The sequence below is a fragment of the Hyperoodon ampullatus genome (assembly GCF_949752795.1).
Source record: "Hyperoodon ampullatus genome assembly, chromosome: 19".
NCBI classification, from domain to species: domain Eukaryota; kingdom Metazoa; phylum Chordata; class Mammalia; order Artiodactyla; family Ziphiidae; genus Hyperoodon; species Hyperoodon ampullatus.
This window is the reverse complement of record NC_136932.1, coordinates 52,854,244-52,878,436: the sequence shown is the minus strand read 5'-3', so window position 1 is coordinate 52,878,436 and position 24,193 is coordinate 52,854,244. Positions and strand designations below refer to the sequence as shown.

General features: G+C 39.2%; 1 protein-coding gene across 1 annotated transcript in view; it reads right to left on the bottom strand.

The window, feature by feature from the left end:
- Positions 1 to 272: 272 nt before the first annotated feature.
- Positions 273 to 24,193, bottom strand: part of PPM1D (protein phosphatase, Mg2+/Mn2+ dependent 1D) — a gene marked incomplete at both ends in the record, with an annotated part of 48,490 nt that continues 24,569 nt past the window's right edge. Inside the window, 3 exons of the mRNA XM_079724787.1 lie at positions 273 to 830; positions 5,535 to 5,777; positions 12,462 to 12,652. Coding sequence (XP_079580913.1) covers positions 273 to 830; positions 5,535 to 5,777; positions 12,462 to 12,652 — 992 coding nt within the window. The remainder of the gene's footprint in view (positions 831 to 5,534; positions 5,778 to 12,461; positions 12,653 to 24,193) is intronic.

Here is a 24,193-nt window from a genome sequence, read left to right as displayed (position 1 = left end):
CCTGTTGTTACATTTACTGTGTGTCAGAGTAAGAGACTGAGTTTGTGTGAAGGATACAAATTTACACACATTTTATAGCAACTTATACCCTAAAATCTACAAAATTCACATTTATAATACAAGCAAGTACAAGGCCAGGATAAAACTGTTGAATTCCAAAAAGTCAAACTGTATGCTATTTTTATTTTGTCCCCTTAAAAAAAGTTCAGCTTCGGCACCAAATTCATAAAGCCCTCTTAGAAGTTTGGAAAAAAAAAAATTCCAGATATATTTCAGCAAACACAAACAGTTTTTCTGTGCTGGTGAAGTAAAGGATTTCCAATTTTCTTCTGGCCCCTAAGTCTGCGTCGCATGGTAAGTTTAACAGAGTTCTTTCGCTGTGAGTTTGTGGGGAGGCTTGCAGGCTGAGCACCACTGCTTCGACTTAAACCATTTCGTCTATGCTTCTTCACAAGAGGGCCAGAGTTGGATTCTTCTAATGTCCTTTTGAAGTTTGTTGGAGGGGTTCTTTCAACTTCTTGAGCTTTCATTTGACCTGGGATCGACATCTTTAAATTTTTTTGGTCCATGATGGTGTTTGTTGAATTGGTAGGCACAAGGCCAACTGACAGGCTATTATTCAAAGAATCATGTATCCTTAAAGTCAGGGCTTTAGTGCAATTTTCTTCAAGTGGCTCTGGATCTTTTGAGGATATGACTGCAGCCTGGACGTTCCCTCGAGCTATCTCAGCTGGGACTTCTAAACAATTCTCTGAGAAGGCATTACTACGAACAAGGGCAGGTATGTGGTCCTTAGAGTTCAGCCTTGGCCATGGGTCCTCCTCCAGTGACTGAAAAACAAGAAGGTAAACCAAGTAAGAAATAATTTTTCCTAGAATTCAGCTTAACCATTGGGGAAATAAAAAGATTTCATTAGAATAAGTGACAAATCTGTTTATTTGGGGGGTTTATTTCCTACTTTCTGTATTTTAATTTCTGAATATTCAGCAGTGTGGAAAATGTAAAGTGCAACATTAAAGCAACTCTGTCATAATGGAAATTCAGACTGTTGCTTTGCACCCATCTCCCAAACACTAGATGCTGTTCTGTTATTTGAGAAAACAGGACATATGGGAATGTACTGAGTATGGCTGGGGCAACTTTCAAAGATATAAGTGAGGGCTTCCCTGGTGGCACAGTGGTTAAGAATCCACCTGCCAATGCAGGGGACACAGGTTCAAACCCTGGTCTGGGAAGATCCCACATGCCACGGAGCAACTAAGCCCATGAGCCACAACTACTGAGCCTGCGCTCTAGAGCCCACAAGCCACAACCACTGAGCCCACGTGCCACAACTACTGAAGCCCGCACGCCTAGAGCCTGCGCACCACAACAAAGAGTAGCCCCTGCTCGCTGCAACGAGAGAAAGCCTGCGCACAGCAACGAAGACCCAACGCAGCCAAAAGTAAATAAATAAAATAAATTTATTTTTTTTTAAAAAGATATAAGTGAAAATCATATGGAAACTTTCAGATATGGTTTTTTAAAAAGCTTCACAGGAGGTTCAGATATGCACCACTCCTTTAGGTGTAGTGTCTCAGATCTGTATGTATTCAGAATATCCTCCCATCTCCAGACAGATAAGAACATTCTTCCTATCAAATACAAATCTTCCACTATAATATTTTAGAAAATCATTGCTATAATACTTTCTCAAGTACAAATTTTTTTTTTTTTTTTTTCTGAGCAAAGATGCTTTATTCTGAATAGAATCCAATAATGGTCACGGTATTTAGTTCTTTCCCCTAATCTCAGCCAGATCATGTCAGCAAAGTGAATCAGAATGGGAGGACTGACCTGGTTCTTGCTTCCCTCTGGAGCCTCTGTTTGGTGTCATTCTTCCCCAGAAATTGGGAGGAGCTTGGCTGTGAAAGGCTGAGAGGCCACAGACACAGTCCTCAAAGGCCAGAGCCTCAGGGGGATCATCGAGCACAAAGCCCAAGGGGAGCCCACCTCCTGCCTCTGGTCACCCTGCTTTAGGGCAGCGTTCAACCCATGGCCTGGCTGAGATCTCAGGACTGGAGTATTTAACCAAGACTTGAAGTGCACTTGTGCATTTCAGATGAGTGCCCCCAAATCACGTATATTCTTTTTCTTTCATTTTCTTTTTTGCATTCGCAGTGTTAGATAATAACCTTGAACCGACATGGCAATACTTGCAGCTTCGTCTCAAGTACAAATTTTAAGCATAAATACTATCTCTTGCCCAAGTGTGTAACATTTCCCTCAATCATTTCCTCTCTCAATCAAATCAAACTTATTAAAATAGTAATATATTCTGAAGAGCCCAAGTAAACCATTTTGTAGAATGGTAAACAAAGACATATTATCTGATCGCCCTCTGATATAAAATCCCCTAGGAATAAACGCCTTTCGAGAAAGTGCTCTATAAAAAAGCATATTTATAAAACTAATGTTCCCTTTAATGTTTCTAGATTTAAAAAGAAAAAGGGAAATTGAAGCAATCGAAAGCATTTCAATTTAACCAGATAACATGAACATGCTTTACTGAAAAAAATGAACTTTAGGTCCAGTCGAGGCTAGAGATGAGAAACCCTAAAGTTCCTAATTTGGTACTGCCCCAAATAGAATGCTGCTACCTTTTTTAAAAAAAAAACTAAGAATATATTCTTCCCTTCTGGGGTCATTGGCTCATTTATTTATTTTATACTACATGGTTTACTGAAAGCCCAATTCTTATCTGTTTTAACACTGACTAGATGTTGGGCAGCAACCTTATTTCAAAATACCAGTGTTGAGAACAGATAACAGGACAGTCTCTGTTCTAGAATATGTACATCTGGCTTTCAATAATACCAACAACAACTTGTCTGTGAATTTATCCCCTCTGCATTAGGTTGATTCCAATGCCTACTACCCTGATCACAAGCATGTTCTGACCGACCACAGAAAACTATATCTAGTCATTAGTAATTTTTGACTAAAAGTTCATCTTGGTTTAATATAGAAAAAGGATTTGCAACAAGACCAGGCAGCAGATAAATTCTGTAGGCAGAAGGCTTCCTACTACCGAACAAGCACATCACTAATTTAGGCACAAGAAGAAAGGTACTAATCAAGCCACTTACAGAAATAGAACATATTGCTCTAGTTTATGCAACAATGTTAGACACTAGATGGAATTCCTTTACAAAAGAAAAACAATGGGATGATGTCAGAGTTAACACAATTTATTGTAATTTCTGTTGTGCTGTGTCTTTTTAAATTCACACATTATTATTCTGATACTACAGGTGCACTGGCTTTTCTTCCCCCACTTTTTCTTTGAACTTTTCTTTCTCTTTTTATTGGCACTCTGTGGAAATACATTGCATCTGTTAGCTCAGGCAACTTGCCTAGACTTCCTAGACTCATCCCAGATTAATTACTACTGTATTGCTAAGCCTTCTTACATGCTCATAAAACACTTGTGATATTGAGAGGTTACGTCCTAAAAACTCACACTTTAAAAGTTTCACTACTTCAGAGATCAGCTTTCTTGAGAGCTCCATATACTTTACAATCCAACAGTAAACAACTAATTACAAGTGGTGCCTAGAACACAACTGAAGCTAAGTGTTAATCCTCTGGAAGAACTCTTTTCCTCATTCCTCCTTCCTATATAGCTCCTGGCTTATTTAAAAAACAGCTAAATTTAGTTTTGCCCTAAAGAAAGGATAAAGAAATCTGTGCCATAGTAATATATCACAAACAAAAGTATTTCTACTATATCTGTCCAAAAACAAGGATTTGACTACCGATTTAGCTTACGATTCAAACAGAAGTTCACATGTCTATAGATAGATAACCTAGTCTCAAGTGCCTAGTCTAAATGTGGGTAGGTCTTAAAAACCATTCAAAATCAACCAAAATGTCATATCTAGATGTTACTAAACATAGGATTACTGTAACAATGAAATACATCAGAGATATTTGTGAGTAGCCATGGTTACGATAAACAAAACAAAACACAATCTTTGGGGCAGAGATTTGTCTTTATTTACTTGTTAGGCCAGAGCCAACAATACTGACTGTTCTGAACAGCTCTAAACATTCTTTCATATTTAGGTGGGGCCAGATGGTTAACAAACAACCACGCCTACATATAAGTCAGTGCATACATAAATCTCCTAAGCTTTACTTTAGTAAAACTGTTAGATCATTATTTTTCAGAATTTTAAAATATGTTTTAAAAATTATGTCTAGGTGCAATTTATGTTCAATTTTACTAATGCCAATCCACAGATGGCAATAAGTTTTGAGATCAATATTAAGAGTATTTATTCCTATCACAATATCTTCTATCCCCTCATCCTTACCTCCACCTTAAGGCCTCCTTCTCTGTACTGCCTAAAGTTCAGTTATTCAAATACAAACACATTAGGAAACATGAAAGTAATGAATACATTCAAATACAGAAACCAGCGAATTCTCAAATGAACATAAGCTCCTTCATAACACTCAAAGAGAATGAAGAGACTTTAAAAGATCTCAATCTGCATTATTATTCAAGAGTTTTCAAAGCAAAGAAAGCTTTGACAAGAAATTCTTTTAAGAAAATAAGCATAAAATATTAATTTGTCAATTTCTAAATGAAGAGTCCATGTAAGGAAAATTAAGTTGCGATATATATATAGTGAAGTAAAAGATAGGAAAGTGGTAATAGTAAACTTCCAAGTACTCCATATAGGATCACAATACCCAGAATTAAATAAATTCTTTGTACTGTGTAGCTTTGAACATCTTAAAAAACTGCCTGAATACATGACATAAAATTCCACTGTGTTTCCCATTTTAATAGTCATTCTTCTGAAAGCACATTCTCAGAAGGCCAGGTATATCAAAACAGTTATCCATATTACTAATTATTAGCAGGAAAAAATTGGGATGAAATCAGAAAAAGGGAAATACAGTAGCATTTAAACTTGTTTATTTCACAGCACATCTTAAATTCATTCAATATTAACATGGATAAGAAATAGGAATGATGTTTCTTATCCATGTTAATAGACAACCAGTTCTAAAGTCTGATATCCTAAGGTCCAGTTCAGTCTTGATTCTGTATGATCTTATTCAAACTGCTCAATATCTCAGTCATATTATCTATAAAATGGAATAACATCTGTACTATTTAGCTTTCAGGGTTATGAGGTTCAAATGAAATACCACATATGGAAGTGCATCACAAAAAATGCTTACAAACTTTCATACTATCAGAAGGGAATCAATCAGTTCCAAATATTAATATTGTTAATATTCTCCAGGGGCCATATCTCATCGCTTCTCTATTAGGTGCCCTACATACAGCTGGCACTCAGTAGAGTACCCATGTGTAGATGATGGCCTACTGACAATAAGTTACATGATAAAGATCTATCACTTTCTTGACGGCAGCTCAAATCCGAAATTCTATTATATAAAGAATCTGAAAACTGTTTTCAGGTAATACTAACAGAGAAATTCTATTACAACTTAAATTCTAGAGAACTATGTACCTTGACTGGTGGTGTAGAACATGGAGAAGGAGTCATCACGCAGGTTTCTTGACTATTATAGGAAGGGCTATCAGTCAGGTTCAGATAGAGCTCGTCTTCATTGGTGAAATCTCCCTGAGTGCCCACTCCTGGAGAGATGCAGATTACTATGGCACTAGTATTATCCGCTCGAAGCATACGCTGCCTCCAGCGGCCTAGAGCTCGATTCACAAGCATTTTGGCACAAGACTGTCCATGCTCACCCTGTATTTAAAAGAATAAGAAGGAAGATAACCACTCAGACCTTGTTGCCACTACACCGGTATCAAATGAAAAATCACGTGTTCAACGTGGCCTACATAAATAATTAAAATTTCAAACTTTATCCACAAACCCCGTAACTATGCTAAAACAGTATTGCTCTAAATTTAAAAAAAATAATAAGACAAGGTCTTATCCTGTGGTTAAATTTCACCTGTATTTTTATCTTTTTGGTAGCAAGAAACTTGGTCTTCATTGTAAACTTACTTAGGAAAAGTTATACAGAAGTTATCTAAAAAGGGGAAGTAAACATCAAGTTATAATAGATAAACAATTCACAAATGAAATAATCACACATGGCAAAAAAACTCATTGCAAAGGGCCAATTTCCTCCTAAAATAAGAGCTTCTGCAAATCAAAGAGAATCCCAACATAAAAACTGTCAAAGGATATGAACAAAATTCAGAGACAAGGAAATAAAAGTGGTCATTAAATATATGTATACATATTGACATATATATATACATACATAGGTGTATGTATATATATTGACATATATATACATACATAGATACATCACACATAGCCATTTATAGATATATAAATGGCTAATGTCACTCCTATGAAGAAAAAGCAATACAATAAGTGGTTATAGTAGAGATCAAATACATACAAACAGAAAGAGTAAAAAACAAAACAAAACAAAATTAAATGAACTTGTGTTATACAAATAAATGTGGCTTGGAATAAAACTTACAGCATCATACATGGATTTAATAACTGCTAAATTTCAAAGAACAGAAAAGAAAATGATGTGCTCCAGAAAAGAACTACTTATCTTAAAAAATACCTCTAGAAATAACTGAATAATGAAAATGAGTGGAAATGTTTGAAAAAGAAATGTGTCATGAACTATAAGGGGAAAAAAAATTTAATTAGTATGTTAATTTATGTAATGTAATAAAATATATTAATGTCACAGGGAGCTCAGCTCGGTGCTCTGTAGTGACCTAGATGGACAGGATTGGAGGGTGGGAGGGAGGTCCAAGAGGGAGGGGATATATGTATACATATAGCTGACTCACTTCATTGTACAGCAAAAACTAACACAACATTGTAAAGCAACTATACCCTAATTTTAAAAATGCATGTATTAATGTATTATAAGTACAAAATACTAATGTACTATAATATATACTATGTAATAATATATAATGTACTACCGTACTATAAGCACTTTATTAAAAAATATATAACGTATATGTCATTTAACTGTCAGCTATATGCCTCAAGTTTATATATTGAAACTGGATAAAGAACTGGGCTTTTTTCATTCTTTCCTTGGGAAACAGGGAATCATTTTTATTTGGGATTGTCTGATCTTGGTCATATTACAGTATTCCAACACATTAATGATGGCAAACTGCAAAAAACTCTTCTCAGCTCCCTTAAAATCTTAATATTAAGCCATCCTTGCATTCGCAAGAAAAGTACCACTTTGTAAAGATGTTTTTAAACATTGCTTTGTTCCCCCCTTTCTAATATGAAAAAATATGCACTTCACAATTGATGAAAGGCAGCATTAATCTGTAATTCATGAATCTATTACATTCCCCAGTGTACGTGTTGCACCACTCTCAAAATTCTAGCTCACTGAGAACTCACTGAAGGACTCCTTTACCTTTCCCTTTTTCAGTGTGCCTGTTTCCCTCCCAGCAAAGCTCCATAAAAAAGAAATCTACATAAGCCATTTCTACTACCTTACTTGCATTTTCCCTCAGCCCACGGATTCTGTTGATTTGGGCCCCCCTTAATACTGTGTCCTTTTCTTCCACCCTACTGTCTCACTAGGTGATGTCATAAACTGTCACAGCTTTAACTCCCATTAACACTGAAACTAGCATTTCCAGGCATTGCCTTTCAGTAACTGCCTACTGAAAATATCTATCTAGATGAACCAAAGGCACGTCCTATTCAACATGCCTATATGAATTATCCCTCCCTCCCCCCAAAATAATGTGTTTCTTCTTGATAACAGCTTCCAGCCACCACTAAGAAATTTGGGTGTCATAATATTCTCCCTCCTTAAAACCCAAGTTCTGTCAGTTCTACCACTTATGTATTTTTTTTAACGTCTACACTTCTTACTTACTTACTTACTTATAAGTAAGTAAGTCTACACTTACTTACTTACTTATTTATTTATGGCTGTGTTGGGTCTTCATTGCTGCGTGCGGGCTTTCTCTAGTTGCAGCGAGCGGGGGCTACTCTTTGTTGCGGTGGCTTCTTTTGTTGTGGAGCACTGGTTATAGATGCGTGGGCTTCAGTAGTTGTGGCACATGGGCTCAGTAATTGTGGCTCACAGGCTCTAGAGCTCAGGCTCAGTAGTTGTGGTACACGGGCTTAGCTGCTCCATGGCATGTGGGAATCTTCCGGGACCAGGGCTCTAACCCGTGTCCCCTACATTGACAGACGGACTCTTAACCGCTGCACCACCAGGGGAGTCCCATATTTCTTTTTTGCTTGTATGTGCATTTTTTTTTTTCTTTTCTTTTTTTTAATCCATTGCTGCTTTAGCTCAAGCTTGCAAAAATTTTCATTTGGAACATAACAGCAGCTTCCAAAGAGGAAGCCTAATAGATCCATTAACAAAAATCAAGTCAGGGACTGCCCTGGTGGTCCAGTGGTTAAGACTCTGCACTCCCAATGCAGGGGGCCGGGGTTCTATCCCTGGTCAGGGAACTAGATCCCACAAGCCACAACTAAAGATCCTGAGTGCCACAACTAAGACCGGGTGCAGCCAATAAATATTTAAAAAAAAAAATTAAAATCAGGGGGCTTCCCTGGTGGTGCAGTGGTTGAGAATCTGCCTGCCAATGCAGGGGACACAGGTTCGAGCCCTGGTCTGGGAAGATCCCACATGCCGCGGAGCAACTAGGCCCGTGAGCCACAACTACTGAGCCTGCGCGTCTGGAGCCTGCGCTCCGCAACAAGAGAGGCCGTGATAGTGAGGGGCCCACGCACTGCGATGAAGAGTGGCCCCAGCTTGCCGCAACTGGAGAAAGCCCTTGCACAGAAATGAAGACCCAACACAGCCATAAATAAATGAATAGGGCTTCCCTGGTGGCGCGGTGGTTGGGAGTCCGCCTGCCGATGCGGGGGATACGGGTTCGTGCCCCGGTCCGGGAGGATCCCACATGCCGCGGAGCGGCTGGGCCCGTGAGCCATGGCCGCTGAGCCTGTGCTCCGCGCTGGGAGAGGCCGCAGCAGTGAGAGGCCCGCGTACCGCAAAAAAAAAAAAAAAAAAAAAAAAAAAATAAATGAATAAATAAATGAATAAATTAATTAATTAAATTAAAATCAGGACTTCCCTGGTGGTGCAGTGGTTAAGAATCCGCCTGTCAATGCAGGGGACACGGGTTTGAGCCCTGGTACGGGAAGATCCCACATGCCGTGGAGCAACTAAGCCCATGTGCCACAACTACTGAGCCTGAGCTCTAGAGCCCACGAGACACAACTACTGAGCCCACATGCCACAACTACTGAAACCCTCATGCCTAGAGCCCGTGCTCTGCAACAAGAGAAGCCACCGCAATGAGAAGCCCATGCACCACAATGAAGAGTAGCCCCCACTCACTGCAACTAGAGAAAGCCCACGCACAGCAACAAAGACCCAAGGGAGCCATTAATTAATTAATTAATTAATTAAACTAAAATCAAATCAGATCCTGTCAATAGGAATCCACATATGAAGAGAGGCAGGGACAGACCTTATAAATATGATTCCCTTCATCAAAATTCACCTTCTCTCAGGGGTTCCTCACTAATCGCTCACTGCTGACACCCACTCTCTTTCATTGCCAACTTTGCATCAGTTTAATTTAGTAAGGGGCAAGATGTTTTTCCTACACCTCCTAATAAATAGAACTCTCACATCCATTATCATCTGCCCTCTATTCCACCCTGCCATGAGTATGCTTTCTAAAATGCGTATCTAAAATGCAGCTTTTCAATACTCTCCACTACCTAAGTCTGTTATGACTTAACTTCATAACAGACCATTCAAAACCTTTTTGCCTCCTGTCTTCGAATCACATCAAGTTACTTGAGAAATCTGAATGTGCTGTACTTGTCTCTTCTCTCTGACTTTACACATTCTATTCCTTTGCCTGGAAAGCTTCACTCTCCTCCCTTCATCTCTTTACCTGGTAAGTTCAACTCCACCCTTTTTTTTTTTTTTTTGTGGTACGCGGGCCTCTCACTGTTGTGGCCTCTCCCATTGCAGAGCACAGGCTCCGGACGCGCAGGCTCAGCGGCCATGGCTCACGGGCCTAGCCGCTCCGCGGCATGTGGGATCTTCCCGAACCGGGACACGAACCCGTGTCCCCTGCATCGGCAGGCGGACTCTCAACCACTGAGCCACCAGGGAAGCCCTCAACTTCACCTTTAAGACCTGCTCAAATACGACTCTCATCCATGAAACCTCCTTATGCAGTCCTCACAAGTTTCCTATCTTCTCCCTCTCAGTTCTCAACACTTGTTCTAAATATTGTTAGATGAATGCTTCCTTCAATACTCATTCTAAAAACACTTAGGTGTTTATGACACTTAGGTTCTCCCAACCCAATAAAACTGGCTTTTGGCCTCATCATGCCACTGAAATGTTTCTCTCTTCCTCTCTCATCATTAAAGAATTCTAAATCCAATAGACATGGGAATTCTCTGGCAGTCCAGTAGTTAGGACTCCACCCTTTCACTGCCGAGGGCCCAGGTTCGATCCCTGGTAGGGGAGCTAAGATCCCGCAAGCTGGCGTAGCAAACAAACAAACAAAAAAATCCAATAGACAAAATAGTCTTTATTTTATTTAATCTTTCTTTTACATCTGACATCACTGACCAAATGCATCATGCTAGCCCCAAGTTTGTAAAATTGAATAGATACATGACTCTTATCTTTAAACAACTCACAATCAAATGGTACTGATAGCTATCTATATCTCCATTTTGTAATAATATGGTAAATGCTAAGCAAGGACCATATTCTATTTACCTTTGCTTCCTTTGTACCTAGTACCTAACATGTTAGTTGAGGGAATGAATGGAGGCAATTTAATACAAGTTCTTTCATGTTGCCTCCTTATCACCCCAAAGTATAGCTTTACCATTCCTCCCATCTTAGAAGAAGAGCATCTTTTCCAAGGAGCCACTGATTCCAGTTACTTCAATGAGCTCTGGACCTTCATCCCATCAACATCCCTTATTTCTCTTGTTCTGTCAATCTTTCTTGTAAGACTAAAAAACTGCTTTCAAGACCCTCACTATCTTTTCAAGCTAACAATGGCACATTCCCTTGTCTTCCTGAACACTCACTACATCTATTTCCTAGGCTCACAAAGTACTGTTTCATCATCACTCCAATCTGCTAGCTAATGCCCTCATCACTTCAACCGAAACTCTTCATCCTTGAAGGTCACTAGTAATAAAAGGTACTAAATGTAAAACCCAATACCCTGTTTTCATCCATCTGCCTCTGCTTCTCTGTAGAACTTGACATTGCTGGCTACTACTCCAAAACACTCTCTTTCCTTGCCTTCAATAACACTGCACTTTCCCAAATCTCCTTACTTTGTCGTTGCTCAGAATGAAGATCAATTTTTAAGCAAGCCAGGAAGGAAAGAAAAGAATTTTCTCATTGATGGTTGTTTCTAAGTTTGCAATTGACTAAAACAATATAGGTGACATAGAGTTACCACATGACCCAGGAATTCCACTCCTAGGTAAATACCTGAGAGATCTGAAAACATGTCCACACAAAAACTTGTACATGAATGTTAACAGCAGCGTCATTCAAAATAGCCAAAAAGTGGAAACAACTAAAGTACCCATTGACTGATGAATGGATGGATAAATAAAATGTTATATATCCATCAATGGAAAATTATTCAGCCATAAAAAGGAATAAAGTACTGATACAAGCAACATGAATGAACCTTGAAAACATTATGCTTAAGTGAAAGAAGTCAGACACAAAAGGCCACATTATTGTATGGTCTCATTTATATGAAGTATGCAAAACAGGCAAATACACAGAGACAAAAAAAATTAGTGGTTGCCAGGGAACAGGGTGATAGTGAATGACTGCTAATGGTTATGGGGCTTGTTGGGGGCAGTGATGAAATGTTCTGGAATTAGTGGTGAGAGTTACATAACTGAGAATATCCTAAGAACCACTGACCTGAATACTTTAAAAAGGTAAATTTTATGGAATGTGAATTATATCTCAATTTATAAAAAGAAGGAGCGGTGAGGGTTCCATAGGCCAGGAAGTCAAGGGCTGCTCATAATGAAGTCAGTGGTTGTATGTTTTGTTATCTAGTTTCATTCATCTATTTCCTGTCTTGTTCCCCTAATAAGCTGCAGAAATCTGTATTTTACTTTCTTCTACAGCCAGGGCAAATGCAAAAATCTACTCAAGGTGAACATCCTTAGTTCATATTCAAGACCCCTGACAAAAGTACCAGAACAATATGTAGATAATAATACCGAATTGAGGGAGGATGGGAGGGAGGGAGACGCAAGAGGGAAGGGATATGGGAACAGATGTATATGTATAACTGATTCACTTTGTTATAAAGCAGAAACTAATAAAATCCTTTAAAAAAAATACCGAATTGAGTTACTTCTCACCATCAAGTATTTTTTCTCCTCTTGGTCCTGGCACATTGAGATGGCATCTTGAGCTGGAATCATATTCCAAAGACCATCACTCCCCAAGATAATATACTTGTGCTTCTGGGGATCAAGAGTGTGGACACTTGTGTCTGGTTCAGGTGACACCACAAACTCACCACTGAAGAAATCATAGCTCCACAAATCACCTGGGGAGCAGGAGGCAGAAAAAGCAAGAAGTATTATTTGCAAGCTAGTAGTATCACATCAACAGATTAAAGAAGAAAATCTACGTGTTCATCTCAACAGATGCAGAAAAGCATTTGATAACATTCAAAATCCATTTATGATTTTAAAAAAAAGACTTCTTAGCAAACTAGAAATTTGAAAAGGTAACTCCCTTATGAACCTGATAAAAGTATGCCTTCTGTCACCACTTCTCTTCTAATTCTATACGAGGGATCCTTCTCAATACAGTAAGATAATAAAAATAAATGACATATGTGAATTGGAAAGGAGAAAATAAAACTATCATTACTTGAAGATAATTTTATTTCTACATGGGAAACCAAAAAGAAATTAGATAAATTATCAGAACAGGAACACTTAGCAAGGTTGTTAAATACAAACCCAATATATAAAAGTCAGCTGTATCTCTATATAATAGCAAGAAATAGAAAATGTAAAATTTTAAACAATTCCACTTATAACAGTGAACCAAGTATCAGGTACTGCGAAATTTAACAAAAGGTGCGCAAATCTTTTACGGACAAGATTATACAATTAGATTCCAAAGACTATCTAAATAAATGGGGAAATAAACTATAATCAAAGATAGGAAGAGTTAACATTATGAAGATGTTAATTCTTCCAAAAATAACCTATAATATGTAATTCCATCCAAAATCCCAAAAGGACTTTTGTAGAATTTGACAAGCTGATTCTAAAACGTATAGGAAGGACCTACTCTATAGCACAGGGAACTCTACTCAATACTCTAATGACCTACGTGAGAAAAGAATCTAAAAAAGAGTGGATATATGTATAACTGATTCACTTCGCTGTACAGCAGAAACTAACACAACATTGTAAATCGACTATACTCCAATAAAAATTTTTAAAAATATATTTAGAAGTAGAAAAAAAATGTATGGGGAAGAGCGAAGGGCCAAGGTTAACTAAGATAACGGTAAAAAAAGATAAAATGTGGAGACCTTGCTCTACAAATAAGAGTCCTAGTGGCTAACTGAAAACCTCCTGTTAACGCCCTAGGTCAAGAAAATACCTACATCAAAACTGAAAGGATGGGGCTTCCCTGGTGGCGCAGTGGTTGAGAGTCTGCCTGCCGGTGCAGGGGACACGGGTTCGTGCCCCGGTCCGGGAAGATCCCACATGCCGCGGAGTGGCTAGGCCCGTGAGCCACGGCCGCTGAGCCTGCGCGTCCGGAGCCTGCGCATCCGGAGCCTGTGCTCCGCAACGGGAGAGGCCACAACAGTGAGAGGCCCGCATACCGCAAAAAAAAAAAAAAAAAAAACTGAAAGGATGGGTGCCAGTCACTTGGAAGAAAATTCCAGAGATAAAAATGGGCATTTTTATGCTTTTAACCTACGTAGCCTTTGGAGATCAATGACTAGCCTTTGGAGATCAATAGTTCACCCTTTCAGTGAGCCAGTAAAAGAAGATTCTTAAATGATTATCTTCCTTCTTGATTAGCTCCACATAAAACAATGCCTAACACTTCTGCTTTTTAGGTGCATCAGATGTACACCTCAAAATGTTCAACGTAAAAGAAGCTTTAGTCGACTCAGGCCATCTAAAAGATCAATAAAACTGAAATAGAAAAAAAAAATTTATAGAAACCATCTACTCTTTTGTGATACATAAGATAAATAAGTAGGACAATATAAATTCTTTTGCTCCCAAAAACAGGAAGGAGGAGACAAGAAGGAGAAAACATTAATTTCTGCCTCTTTTGTTTGTTGTGAAACACTTTGGAGAAAGACCTGATTAAGAGCAAAAGGTTTTCAGACAAGAGGATAAATTGTTTTTGCCGCTGTTAAGCAGGTCTGACTTTTGCTAAACAAGAGGAAGCTCTTTGTCCTCTCCTTTACTTATTTAAACGTCACCATACCTCTCATCAGAAATACTGGCCAATTCAAATATGCTCAGAGTCCAAGGAAAGAATAATTCAAATCAATTACTCCACTCTGAAATAGCAAAATCCACTGCTAAACCAGCCTCTTGAAAGGGGCACTTCATCCTTCAGAGTAACAAAAGAGACCACATATGACCACTAAAAGCTAATTATAATCCAGGTCACCTCACAAAGGCACATTTATTTCTTTATACCAGTAAAACAAAACTCCCTGGTTGATGAAACTATAAAAATGAACATGGATGGAAACAGTTAAGATAAATTTTAAGATAGCAATTACAGGGTTCATATGTGATGCTAAAAGCTTTCAAAAGCAATTTCCCCCCCCAATATTTGAAATTAATATTGTCACTCCAAGTAAAAACATAAATTTATATAAGGCAGAATCCCTAATATGTCTAAACTTAAAATCTAGGTTAAAAAAAGAAATTCCAATTTTCAATCTAATGCAAACTATATGACCTCAAAGGGTCACAATTTCTCATATATAAACTAACATTAATATCGTTATAAATTTGAAAATATTTTAAAATAAGTTACTTGTTTATTTCACATGGCACGAAAACCAAAAGATACAAAAATCTCCTTTCCCATTCATGTCCTTTCTGATTCTCCACTTAGGGAACAACTATTGTCCTTATGTATCCTTCTAGAAATGTCTATGGATATATACCCAGTATATATGTATACTCCTTCCACAAAATTGTCCTCTCAAGCTCGCAACTCCCAAATCACTAGCCCCCAATATGTTGCCAATCTCTTTTTTCTTTCTCACTAAACCTCAATACATTTCCAGAAGAAAGACGCATTTCTCCTAACTTAAATTTCTGAAACTGTTTTTTTAAGTAATTAGTTTATTTGTTTGTTTATTTTTAGTTTTTGGCTGGGCCACGTGGCATGGGGATCTTAATTCCCTGACCAGGGACTGAACCTGTGCCCCCTGCAGTGGAAGCATGGAGTCCTAACCCCTGGACCACCAGGGAATTCCCAAACTCTATTTTTTTTTGTTTTGTTTTGGTTTTGTTCATAGTATTTACTGGAACTTCCCTGGTGTTCCAGTGTTAAGAATCGCCTTCCAATGCAGGGGACACGGGTTTGATCCCTGGTCAGGGGACTAACATCCCACATGCTGTGGGGCAACTAAGCCCATGCACCGCAACTACTGAGCACGTGAGCCACAACTAGAGAGAAGCCCGTGCGCCACAACAAGGAGCCTGTGCACCGCAACAAAAGATCCCACATGCTGTAACAAAAATCCCATGACTAAGACCTGACGCAGCCAAAAATAAAAATACATATATTTTTAAAAATAATAATAATATTATTACCTTATTTATTTAGGCTGCACTGGGTCTTAGTTGCAACATGAGGGATCTTCAGTTGTGGCATGCGGACTTCTTAGTTGCAGCATGTGGACTCTTAGTTGCGGCATGCAAATGCTTAGTTGCAGCATGCATGCAGCATCTAGTTCCCAGACCAGGGATCAAACCTCAGCCCCCTCTTTGGGAACGTGGAGTCTTACCCACTGGACCGGGAAAACTCTGGGTTTTGAATGCGATTGCATTGAACCTATAGATCACTTCAGAGAGAAATGCCATCTTAACAATATTATATCTCCCAACCCAATAACATGGTGTATCTCCTATTTAATCTCCTGAGCATAAGGATATTCTCCTATGTAGCCACAGTCAGAAAATTTCATGTTGATCCAGTATTGTGTAATATAAAATCTATGTTCAAATTTCCCCAGTTATCCCAATAATGCCTTTTTTTTTTGGCCACACCATGTGGCTTTCAGGATCTTAATTCCCCCAACAGGGATCGAACCCAGGCCCCTTCAGTGAAAGTGCCAAGTCCTAACCCCTGGATCACCAGGGAATTCCCAAAATAATGCTTTTTTAATATACAGGATCCACTCAAGGATCATTCATTACATTTAGTTGTCCTATTTTTTAGTTGTTTTTAACCCAGAACAATTCTCTAGGTTTTGTGATTTGTTTTTGTCATTCATGACACTGACAGACAATTGTCAAAAGAGTCCAGGCCAGTTGTTTTGCAGAGTGACCCTCAATTTGGATTTGTCTGACTGCTTCCTCATGTCCGCAGGCTAGATATAAGGGTTTGTGTTCAGGTTAAACTTTTTTTTGGCCAGAATACTACATTGCTGAAGTCATAGCCTTCTTAGTATGTCACATTAGGAGGCACAAAATGTCAGTCTGTCCTATTATTGGCAATGCCAAGCCTGATCATTCAGTTAAAGTGCTGCCTACCAGCACTGTAAAGATGCCCTAAGTAATCTGTACGGTGATAGTTTGAGATTGTGTGAAACATCCTATTCCTCACCCAAATATGCCACATTTTAGCATTCATTAATGATTCGTGCACGAATCAAGTGTTACTGTGACGGCTGTAAACTGATGATAGAATCAGAACACTAACTACATTTATTAGTTGTCTTTTCTAAGGAAGAACTTTCCATTGCTCTCTCTACCTCTTTATAATCTTTTTGTATCAGTATGGGCTTAGGGATTCTTTTTTTCCTCATTATGCTATAACTTAGTCCTGTTATCGTTTTGATGCTCAAGTTGCTTTATATTTGCCGGTAAAAGTCCCTAGAATTTGAATTTTTAACAAACTCACCATATGATCTGTATTCATAGCTAGATTTAGGAACAGAAGATAGAGCCAGTTCCAGTAATCTACATGGCTTTACCTGAGATCAAATGAGTAAGAATCAGAATTGACCTAAGTATCTTATTATTGGCCTAGTGTTTGTACACCATTATAGGATCACAGGAATGTCATTCCTCTATATATTAAAGGGAGGGGCCTTGAACATTGTAGCAGAGGTTGGTTGCCTGCTCAATGGCCTTTTGTTTTCAGTAGGGGCTCTGGAGTGATACCAGATGAGAAAGAGCCCTTTCTTCTGGTTTCGGTATGTTCTCTGCTTGCTACTGGGGCATATACTGCAGCCAGCGATGTGCAGGACACCTAGTGGTCCTGATCCCTAGGGAATTTCAACATTTTCCCCGCCCCACCCCCTCCAGCTCTGTGAGTGGCTTCCCGTGGAGAGCTTCCCAGCAACTTCTGCCTCACCTAATCCATTCTCAAAACTGCAACCAAAATCATCTCTTTAAAACACAAATTTAAGATTGACGGTGGTGATGGTTGCACAACAATGTAAATGTACTTAATACCACTGAACTGTATACTTAAAATGGTTAAGATGGTAAATTTTGTCATATTATTTTGCCATAATTAAAACACACACACACCCCTACCTAGTTATGTTTCCCACCCCAACTCTGCAATAGTTTACTCTTGCATAACTCTTAACCACAGCCTATAAAAATACAGTATTTTCTGACTTTATCTATGCCTCTTGTTCCCATATCTTTGTTCCACCTACCCATCATCAGAGTCCCTTATATTCACCATGCCTCCTCCTATCACAGAGCTGTTCACAAATGCAGTTCCTATGCCTAGAACACATTTTCTTCCTCTATTAACCTTTAGTAATTCTTAAGACCTCAGCGCAAACATCACTTCTCTGGCCCCTCCAGTTAGGTAAAATACTCCCATTTTAAGTTCCCATTAACAGATATACAAATAGTTAAGAGTTGTAATGTTTCAGTTCTTTTTGTGATCATTTGATGAATGCCTCTCCCCTCTCTAAACTGTAAGCTTCCATGAGGGCAAAGACATTGTGCTTGGCACATACTGCACTCAAATATCTGTTCAATGAATAAATGAATTGTAAGACTCATATGCAATTCCACCGGACAGCCACTAGGAGGCACCTTTGCTACATTTGCACTCAGGTAATTTTGATCATCATCAGCACAAATTTTGATAAGCAAACTTCTCTCTTTCCCAAAAAACAGGAAGAAAAATGACTATAAACCATAAGAGTGGTGCTAAATTCTATAATTTAATTTATTATGAGCCAATAAGAATTACCATGCAACAAGTTAAACTTAAAAAGAAAGCTAGAACTTAAATAGTTACTTTTTTTCCCCCAAGTGCCAAAATAAAGACAGGAAAAGTAATATGACAAAGCATTTCTTTCAGCTTAAATGTTCAAATCTAAAGGATATTCTCTTTCAAATGCTGTACGCCATAAACTTATATACAGTGCTGTATGTCAGTTATATCTCAATAAAGTTTAAAAAAATTAAGAAGATATTTGAGAAAATTTGAGAAAATATGTGATAGAAAAATAAAATCAAGAGAAAAAGCAGCAATTTTTTCCATTACTAAAACAATACCATCTCTCCCACATCTTTTTATATGAAAATATTTATTTCCATACATTTGTTTATAAAATTATGTTAAAATAATGTAATTGTCATAGGAAATTACTATAGCAATTGTATTTTATCTCCTACATGGAGTTTTTCCTGGTCTAGATGATCTTTCCCATCAACTGTTATTATTTCTTCCCTTTTTAAAATAACAGTAGCAAACCCTCTCTTGACGCTATTCTTTCTACTCCAGCTAAAGCCCCATCTCTTCCTTCCCAACCTAGGAAGAGTGTCTAAAACTTGCTATATCAAAATTTCCCCTTCTCACTCTTTCTTTTTTTTTTTTTTTTTTTTTTTTTTTTTTTTTTTTTTTTGTGGTATGCGGGCCTCTCACTGTTGTGGCCTCTCCCGTTGCGGAGCACAGGCTCCGGATGCGCAGGCTCAGCAGCCATGGCTCACGGGCCCAGCCGCTCCGCGGCATATGGGATCCTCCCAGACCGGGGCACGAACCCGTATCCCCTGCATCGGCAGGCGGACTCTCAACCACTGCGCCACCAGGGAGGCCCCTCACTCTTTCTTGAACCAACTCCAGTCATGACTGTGGTCTCAATATCCACCAAAAGCTACTTTGTCAAGGTCACCAATGACTTTCACATTGTTAAACCCAAAGGTCACTTCTCAGTCTTTCCTTTACCTGAACTATCAACAGTATTTGAAATATTTTTTTTTAACTGAGGTATAACTGACATATAACGAAATACCTTCTTGAAACACTTTCTTCTCTTAGCTTTCAGGACACTCTCTTCAACTTTCTTGTATTTTACCTGTGGCTCTTTCTCAGTCTTGTTTTACCTGTTCTTCCATTCATGCCCCCACCTCTTAACAGTGACAGTATCTCAGGGCTCAGTCACTGGACCCTTCCCTTTTTCTTTTCTTTTTTCCCCCCTTTTTTACCTACACTCAATCCCTTGATTCAGCCACAGACTGATATCTCTAGCCTGGCCCTCACCTAGTCAACTTTCATAACCAGAAGCACAATGGATATCACCACTTTAATGTCTGATTAGCACCTTGAAGGTAAGTTGTCCAAAACTGAACTGACCTCCCCCTGCTACATACACTCTGGTCTTTGCTACATCAGTTAATGGCAACTCCACCTTTCAAGCTGCTCAGTTAAAAAAAAAAAATCATAAAAAGGACACTTTGTATTTGTTGTTCCTTCTGCCTAATATCTTGCCCCAGACACCCACAGGCCTTGATGCCTCATCTCTTCACTCAAATGTCATCTTTTCAGACCTCCTCTGACCATCCCATTTATTTATTTATTTATTTTATTTTTGGCTGTGTTGGGTCTTCATTGCTTCTTGTGGGCTTTCTCTAATTGCAGAGAGAGGGGACTACTCTTCGTTGCAGTGCACAGGCTTCTCATTGTGGTGGCTTCTCTTGTTGTGGAGCACGGGCTCTAGGCCAACGGGCTTCAGTAGTTGTGGCTCGTGGGCTCTAGAGCGCAGGCTCAGTAGTTGTGGTGCATGGGCTTAGTTGCTCCACGGCATGTGGGATCTTCCCGGACCAGGGCTCGAACCCCTGTCCCCTGCATTGGCAGGCGAATTCTTAACCACTGCGCCACCAGGGAAGTCCCTGCCAGCCTATTTTTAAAAACATTTCATCTGGAGATCATTTCAAATGTATAAAGCTATAAAAATAAAACTATGACAAAGAACACCCATCTTTACTCAGATTCATCTATTGTTGACATTTTGCCCCATTCACTTGTTTTCAATCTACATATATATAAAGATTCTGCGTGTACATATAAAAAATATTTTAAATAATGGTCCTTTATCCCCAAATACTTCAAAGTGTATTTTCGAAGAATAAGGACACTGCAGTTATCAGCTTCATAAATTTATATTAATATAATATTTACCTAATATACCATCTACCATCCATATTCTGAATTATCAGATGGCCTAATAATATCCTTTATAGGATCCAGCCTAGGATCAGGAATAGCATATACTTGTAACATTTCTTTTCTTTTCTTTTTCCTTTTTTCTTTACTTGTAACATTTCTTTAACCTCCTTTATCTAGATTGAGGCTATGCATTTTTGACCAGGGTACTACATAGGGGATATGTGTACCACACATCTGGAGGCATACAATGTCCAACTATTCCTCATTAGTGATGGTAACTGTCATCACCCAGTCAAAGTGTTGTCTGATTTCTCTACTCTCTAATTACTATTTTTTCTCTCTGGCAACTAAAAGTAGTTAAACAATGCTAATATCTTGCTGCCTAAGTATTTTTGAATATTTGTATAATATACAAAATTGAGGACCACGCACATTATTTCTTTCTCTAGGTAGTTAACAAATGTTGAAACTAAGCTAAGAAAAAAACCAGCATCACATCAATCAAGATCTCTCTCTCTAAATACACACCAGTCTATTAATCAATACCTTTTGTATTGATAAATACATTTCACCAACAACTCATCTAATGCTATTATTCAGTCTCCATTTCCCCACCCTTACACCATCCCAATAAAAACCAACAGAGTACATAAAAGAGAAACTTGACCTGGTAGCAGTTCATAAGAGAAACATCTAGAGATCTGAGCTTAATAAGCCAACTAATGTGTTAAGATTACAAAAAGCTAATGACAGGATTCTAGGACTCCATTATTAGAAGTACAATGTTCAGGTAGCAGGAACTAAATATTTCCATTGTACTTCAAACTGGTCAGACCACATCTTGCAGTGTCCTCAATTCCCAAATCACGTTTATTGAAGGAAACATCTAGAGGAATACGACAAGAATAATGAAGGGTCTGAAATTAGCCTAGAGAAACATGCTAGCCAATTCTGAATAGGTAAATGACTGTCATTATGCAAAAAGAAAAGGAAGTACACTGCCCTGTCTGAAAGCTTCATGGAAGCAGATTTTAACTCACAGAATTGTCTAATAATACAAGAGTTTCTACTTTGAAACATTAAGTAAAGATTACTGAAGATATTCAAGCGGGTTGAATTCTTGTCTGAATTACTCCAGAGCTATATCTGAACTAAGTAGGAATGTCTGAAACCGGAAAACCAGTTGGTTTTTCTGCTCTTTATGCCACTCCATCACCTGTTCCTTCTCTTCCTCTCCACAATCACTTAAGGGTTTCAAGGCTTACTTGAAATGCTTGGCGCACACACACTTGACATATACAAAATAAATTGGCATCTACTTTCTACACTGAAGGTTCACCTTACTTTTGAACCTGGAGTAAGACCTTGCCCACAGTCGGTGTTGAGTTCCCCACAAAAATCCCCTCTATTTCTTTAGTAATATTAATTCCTTGCCTCCCATGCCTTCCTCCTAAGCTCACTAATGTTACAAATGGCAACAGTTAATTGGAAATTTACCATCTACCTGAAGTGTCAATAGCAGCTGACTATCTGTCATCCACCTTGCCCTCTTTTTCTCCTTGCTAACAATTGGAGGATCAATTATATCACATGTATACTATGAATGAATGGCCTGGGAAACTCAGACAAAAATCTGTAAAATATGTAAAGTGCTTAGAATACTGTTACAGGTCCCTAAATGGGACCCTGGCCTCCAATTTTATTATCCTATAACGTTAGCCATTATGATCTTTTAAAAACAAACTGGATCAGCTAAAATGATCCTTTAGAAACATACTGGATCATGTCACTGCCCTACTTCAGTACACAACAATAATAACAACAAGTAACATCTATAGAGCACTTACTATGTGCCAGGCACTATTTGAAGCACTTTACACGTGCTAAGTTACCCAATACTCACGACAGTATGAAGCAGGCCCCACTTTACAGCTGAAAAAACTGTGCCACAATATATTAAGTAATTTGCCCAAGTTTGTACAGTAAATAACAGCACTGGGATTGGAAACTAGGAATTCTGGCTCCAAAGTCTACCTCTTAACCACTATGGTTTACTTCCTCTCCTACTCTTCAATCCCTTCCCAAAAGCATTTAAAATAAAATTCCTTATCATGGTCTAGAAAGCCTTGCAGGATTTAGTTCTTGCCTACCACCAGTAATGTCTTCACCAAACTCCTTACCTTAGCCTGCGCCACCCTCTTAATCAGGCAAGTGTCCTCTCTCTGCCTTCATCTTATATCTCTACCTCCTCTCTCTCACACTGGCTTCATTCTTGGTCCTTAAAGACAGCAAGTCCTTTCCTTTCTGCATTAGGATTCATTGCTAACAAACAACAATTTCCAGCTCAGGTTAACCTAGGCCAAAAAGGCAACTCAGAAGAAAATCAAGTAGCTCACACGGTAGACAAGAAGCTGGAGAACCAGGCAAGGAGACAGGGCAATTCCAAACAACTAGGCAGGAAAACCCAACCACATCAATGAGCACTGCCAAAGGAGGTCATTATCACTAGGATGAATTCATTCCAACCACGTTTTTGGTTTTTAATGTTTATCCTTTCTAGATTCACAACTCAAAATCATGGAACAGGGAATCTAACTGATCTAGCTGGGGTCATATGCCTGACGTTTTATGTTTTATAAAAGGACCCTGAATAGGAATGTCTAAACTAAAACTGCACATAGTAGGGGAGATACAGTTTCCCAAAAGGAAGTCAGGGCATTATTCAGTAGGAAAAAAGAATATATGCTACACAACCCGCACCACCATCCCTCCCCAATCAAATGTCCACTAATTGCCTAATGGCCTTTGCAAGTGCTATGGCTTTGCTTTGATTTGGCCCCTTCTCCTCCTTTTAGGTCTTACTCACTCAAAAAATCACTTTTTAAAAGAATGTTCCTTGGGCTTCCCTGGTGGCGCAGTGGTTAAGAATCCGCCTGCTGGGCTTCCCTGGTGGCGCAGTGGTTGAGAGTCTGCCTGCCGATGCAGGGGACGCGGGTTCGAGCCCTGGTCCGGGAGGATCCCGCGTGCTGTGGAGCGGCTGGGCCCGTGAGCCATGGCCGCTGTGCCTAAGCGTCCGGAGCCTGTGCTCCGCAACGGGAGAGGCCACAGCAGTGAGAGGCCCGCGTACCACCAAAAAAAAAGAATCCGCCTGCCAATGCCAGGACACAGGTTCAAGCCCTGGTCTGGGAAGATCCTGCATCCCGCGGAGCAACTAAGCCTGTGCACCACAACTACTGAGCCTGCGCTCCAGAGCCCGTGAGCCACAACTACGGAGCCTGAGTGCCACAACTACTGAAGCCCGCGTGCCTAGAGCCCATGCTCCGCAACAAGAGGAGCCACCGCAATGAGGAGCCTGTGCACCACAACGAAGAGTAGCCCCCGCTCACCGAAACTAGAGAAAGCCCACGCACAGTAATCAAGACCCAACGGAGTCGAA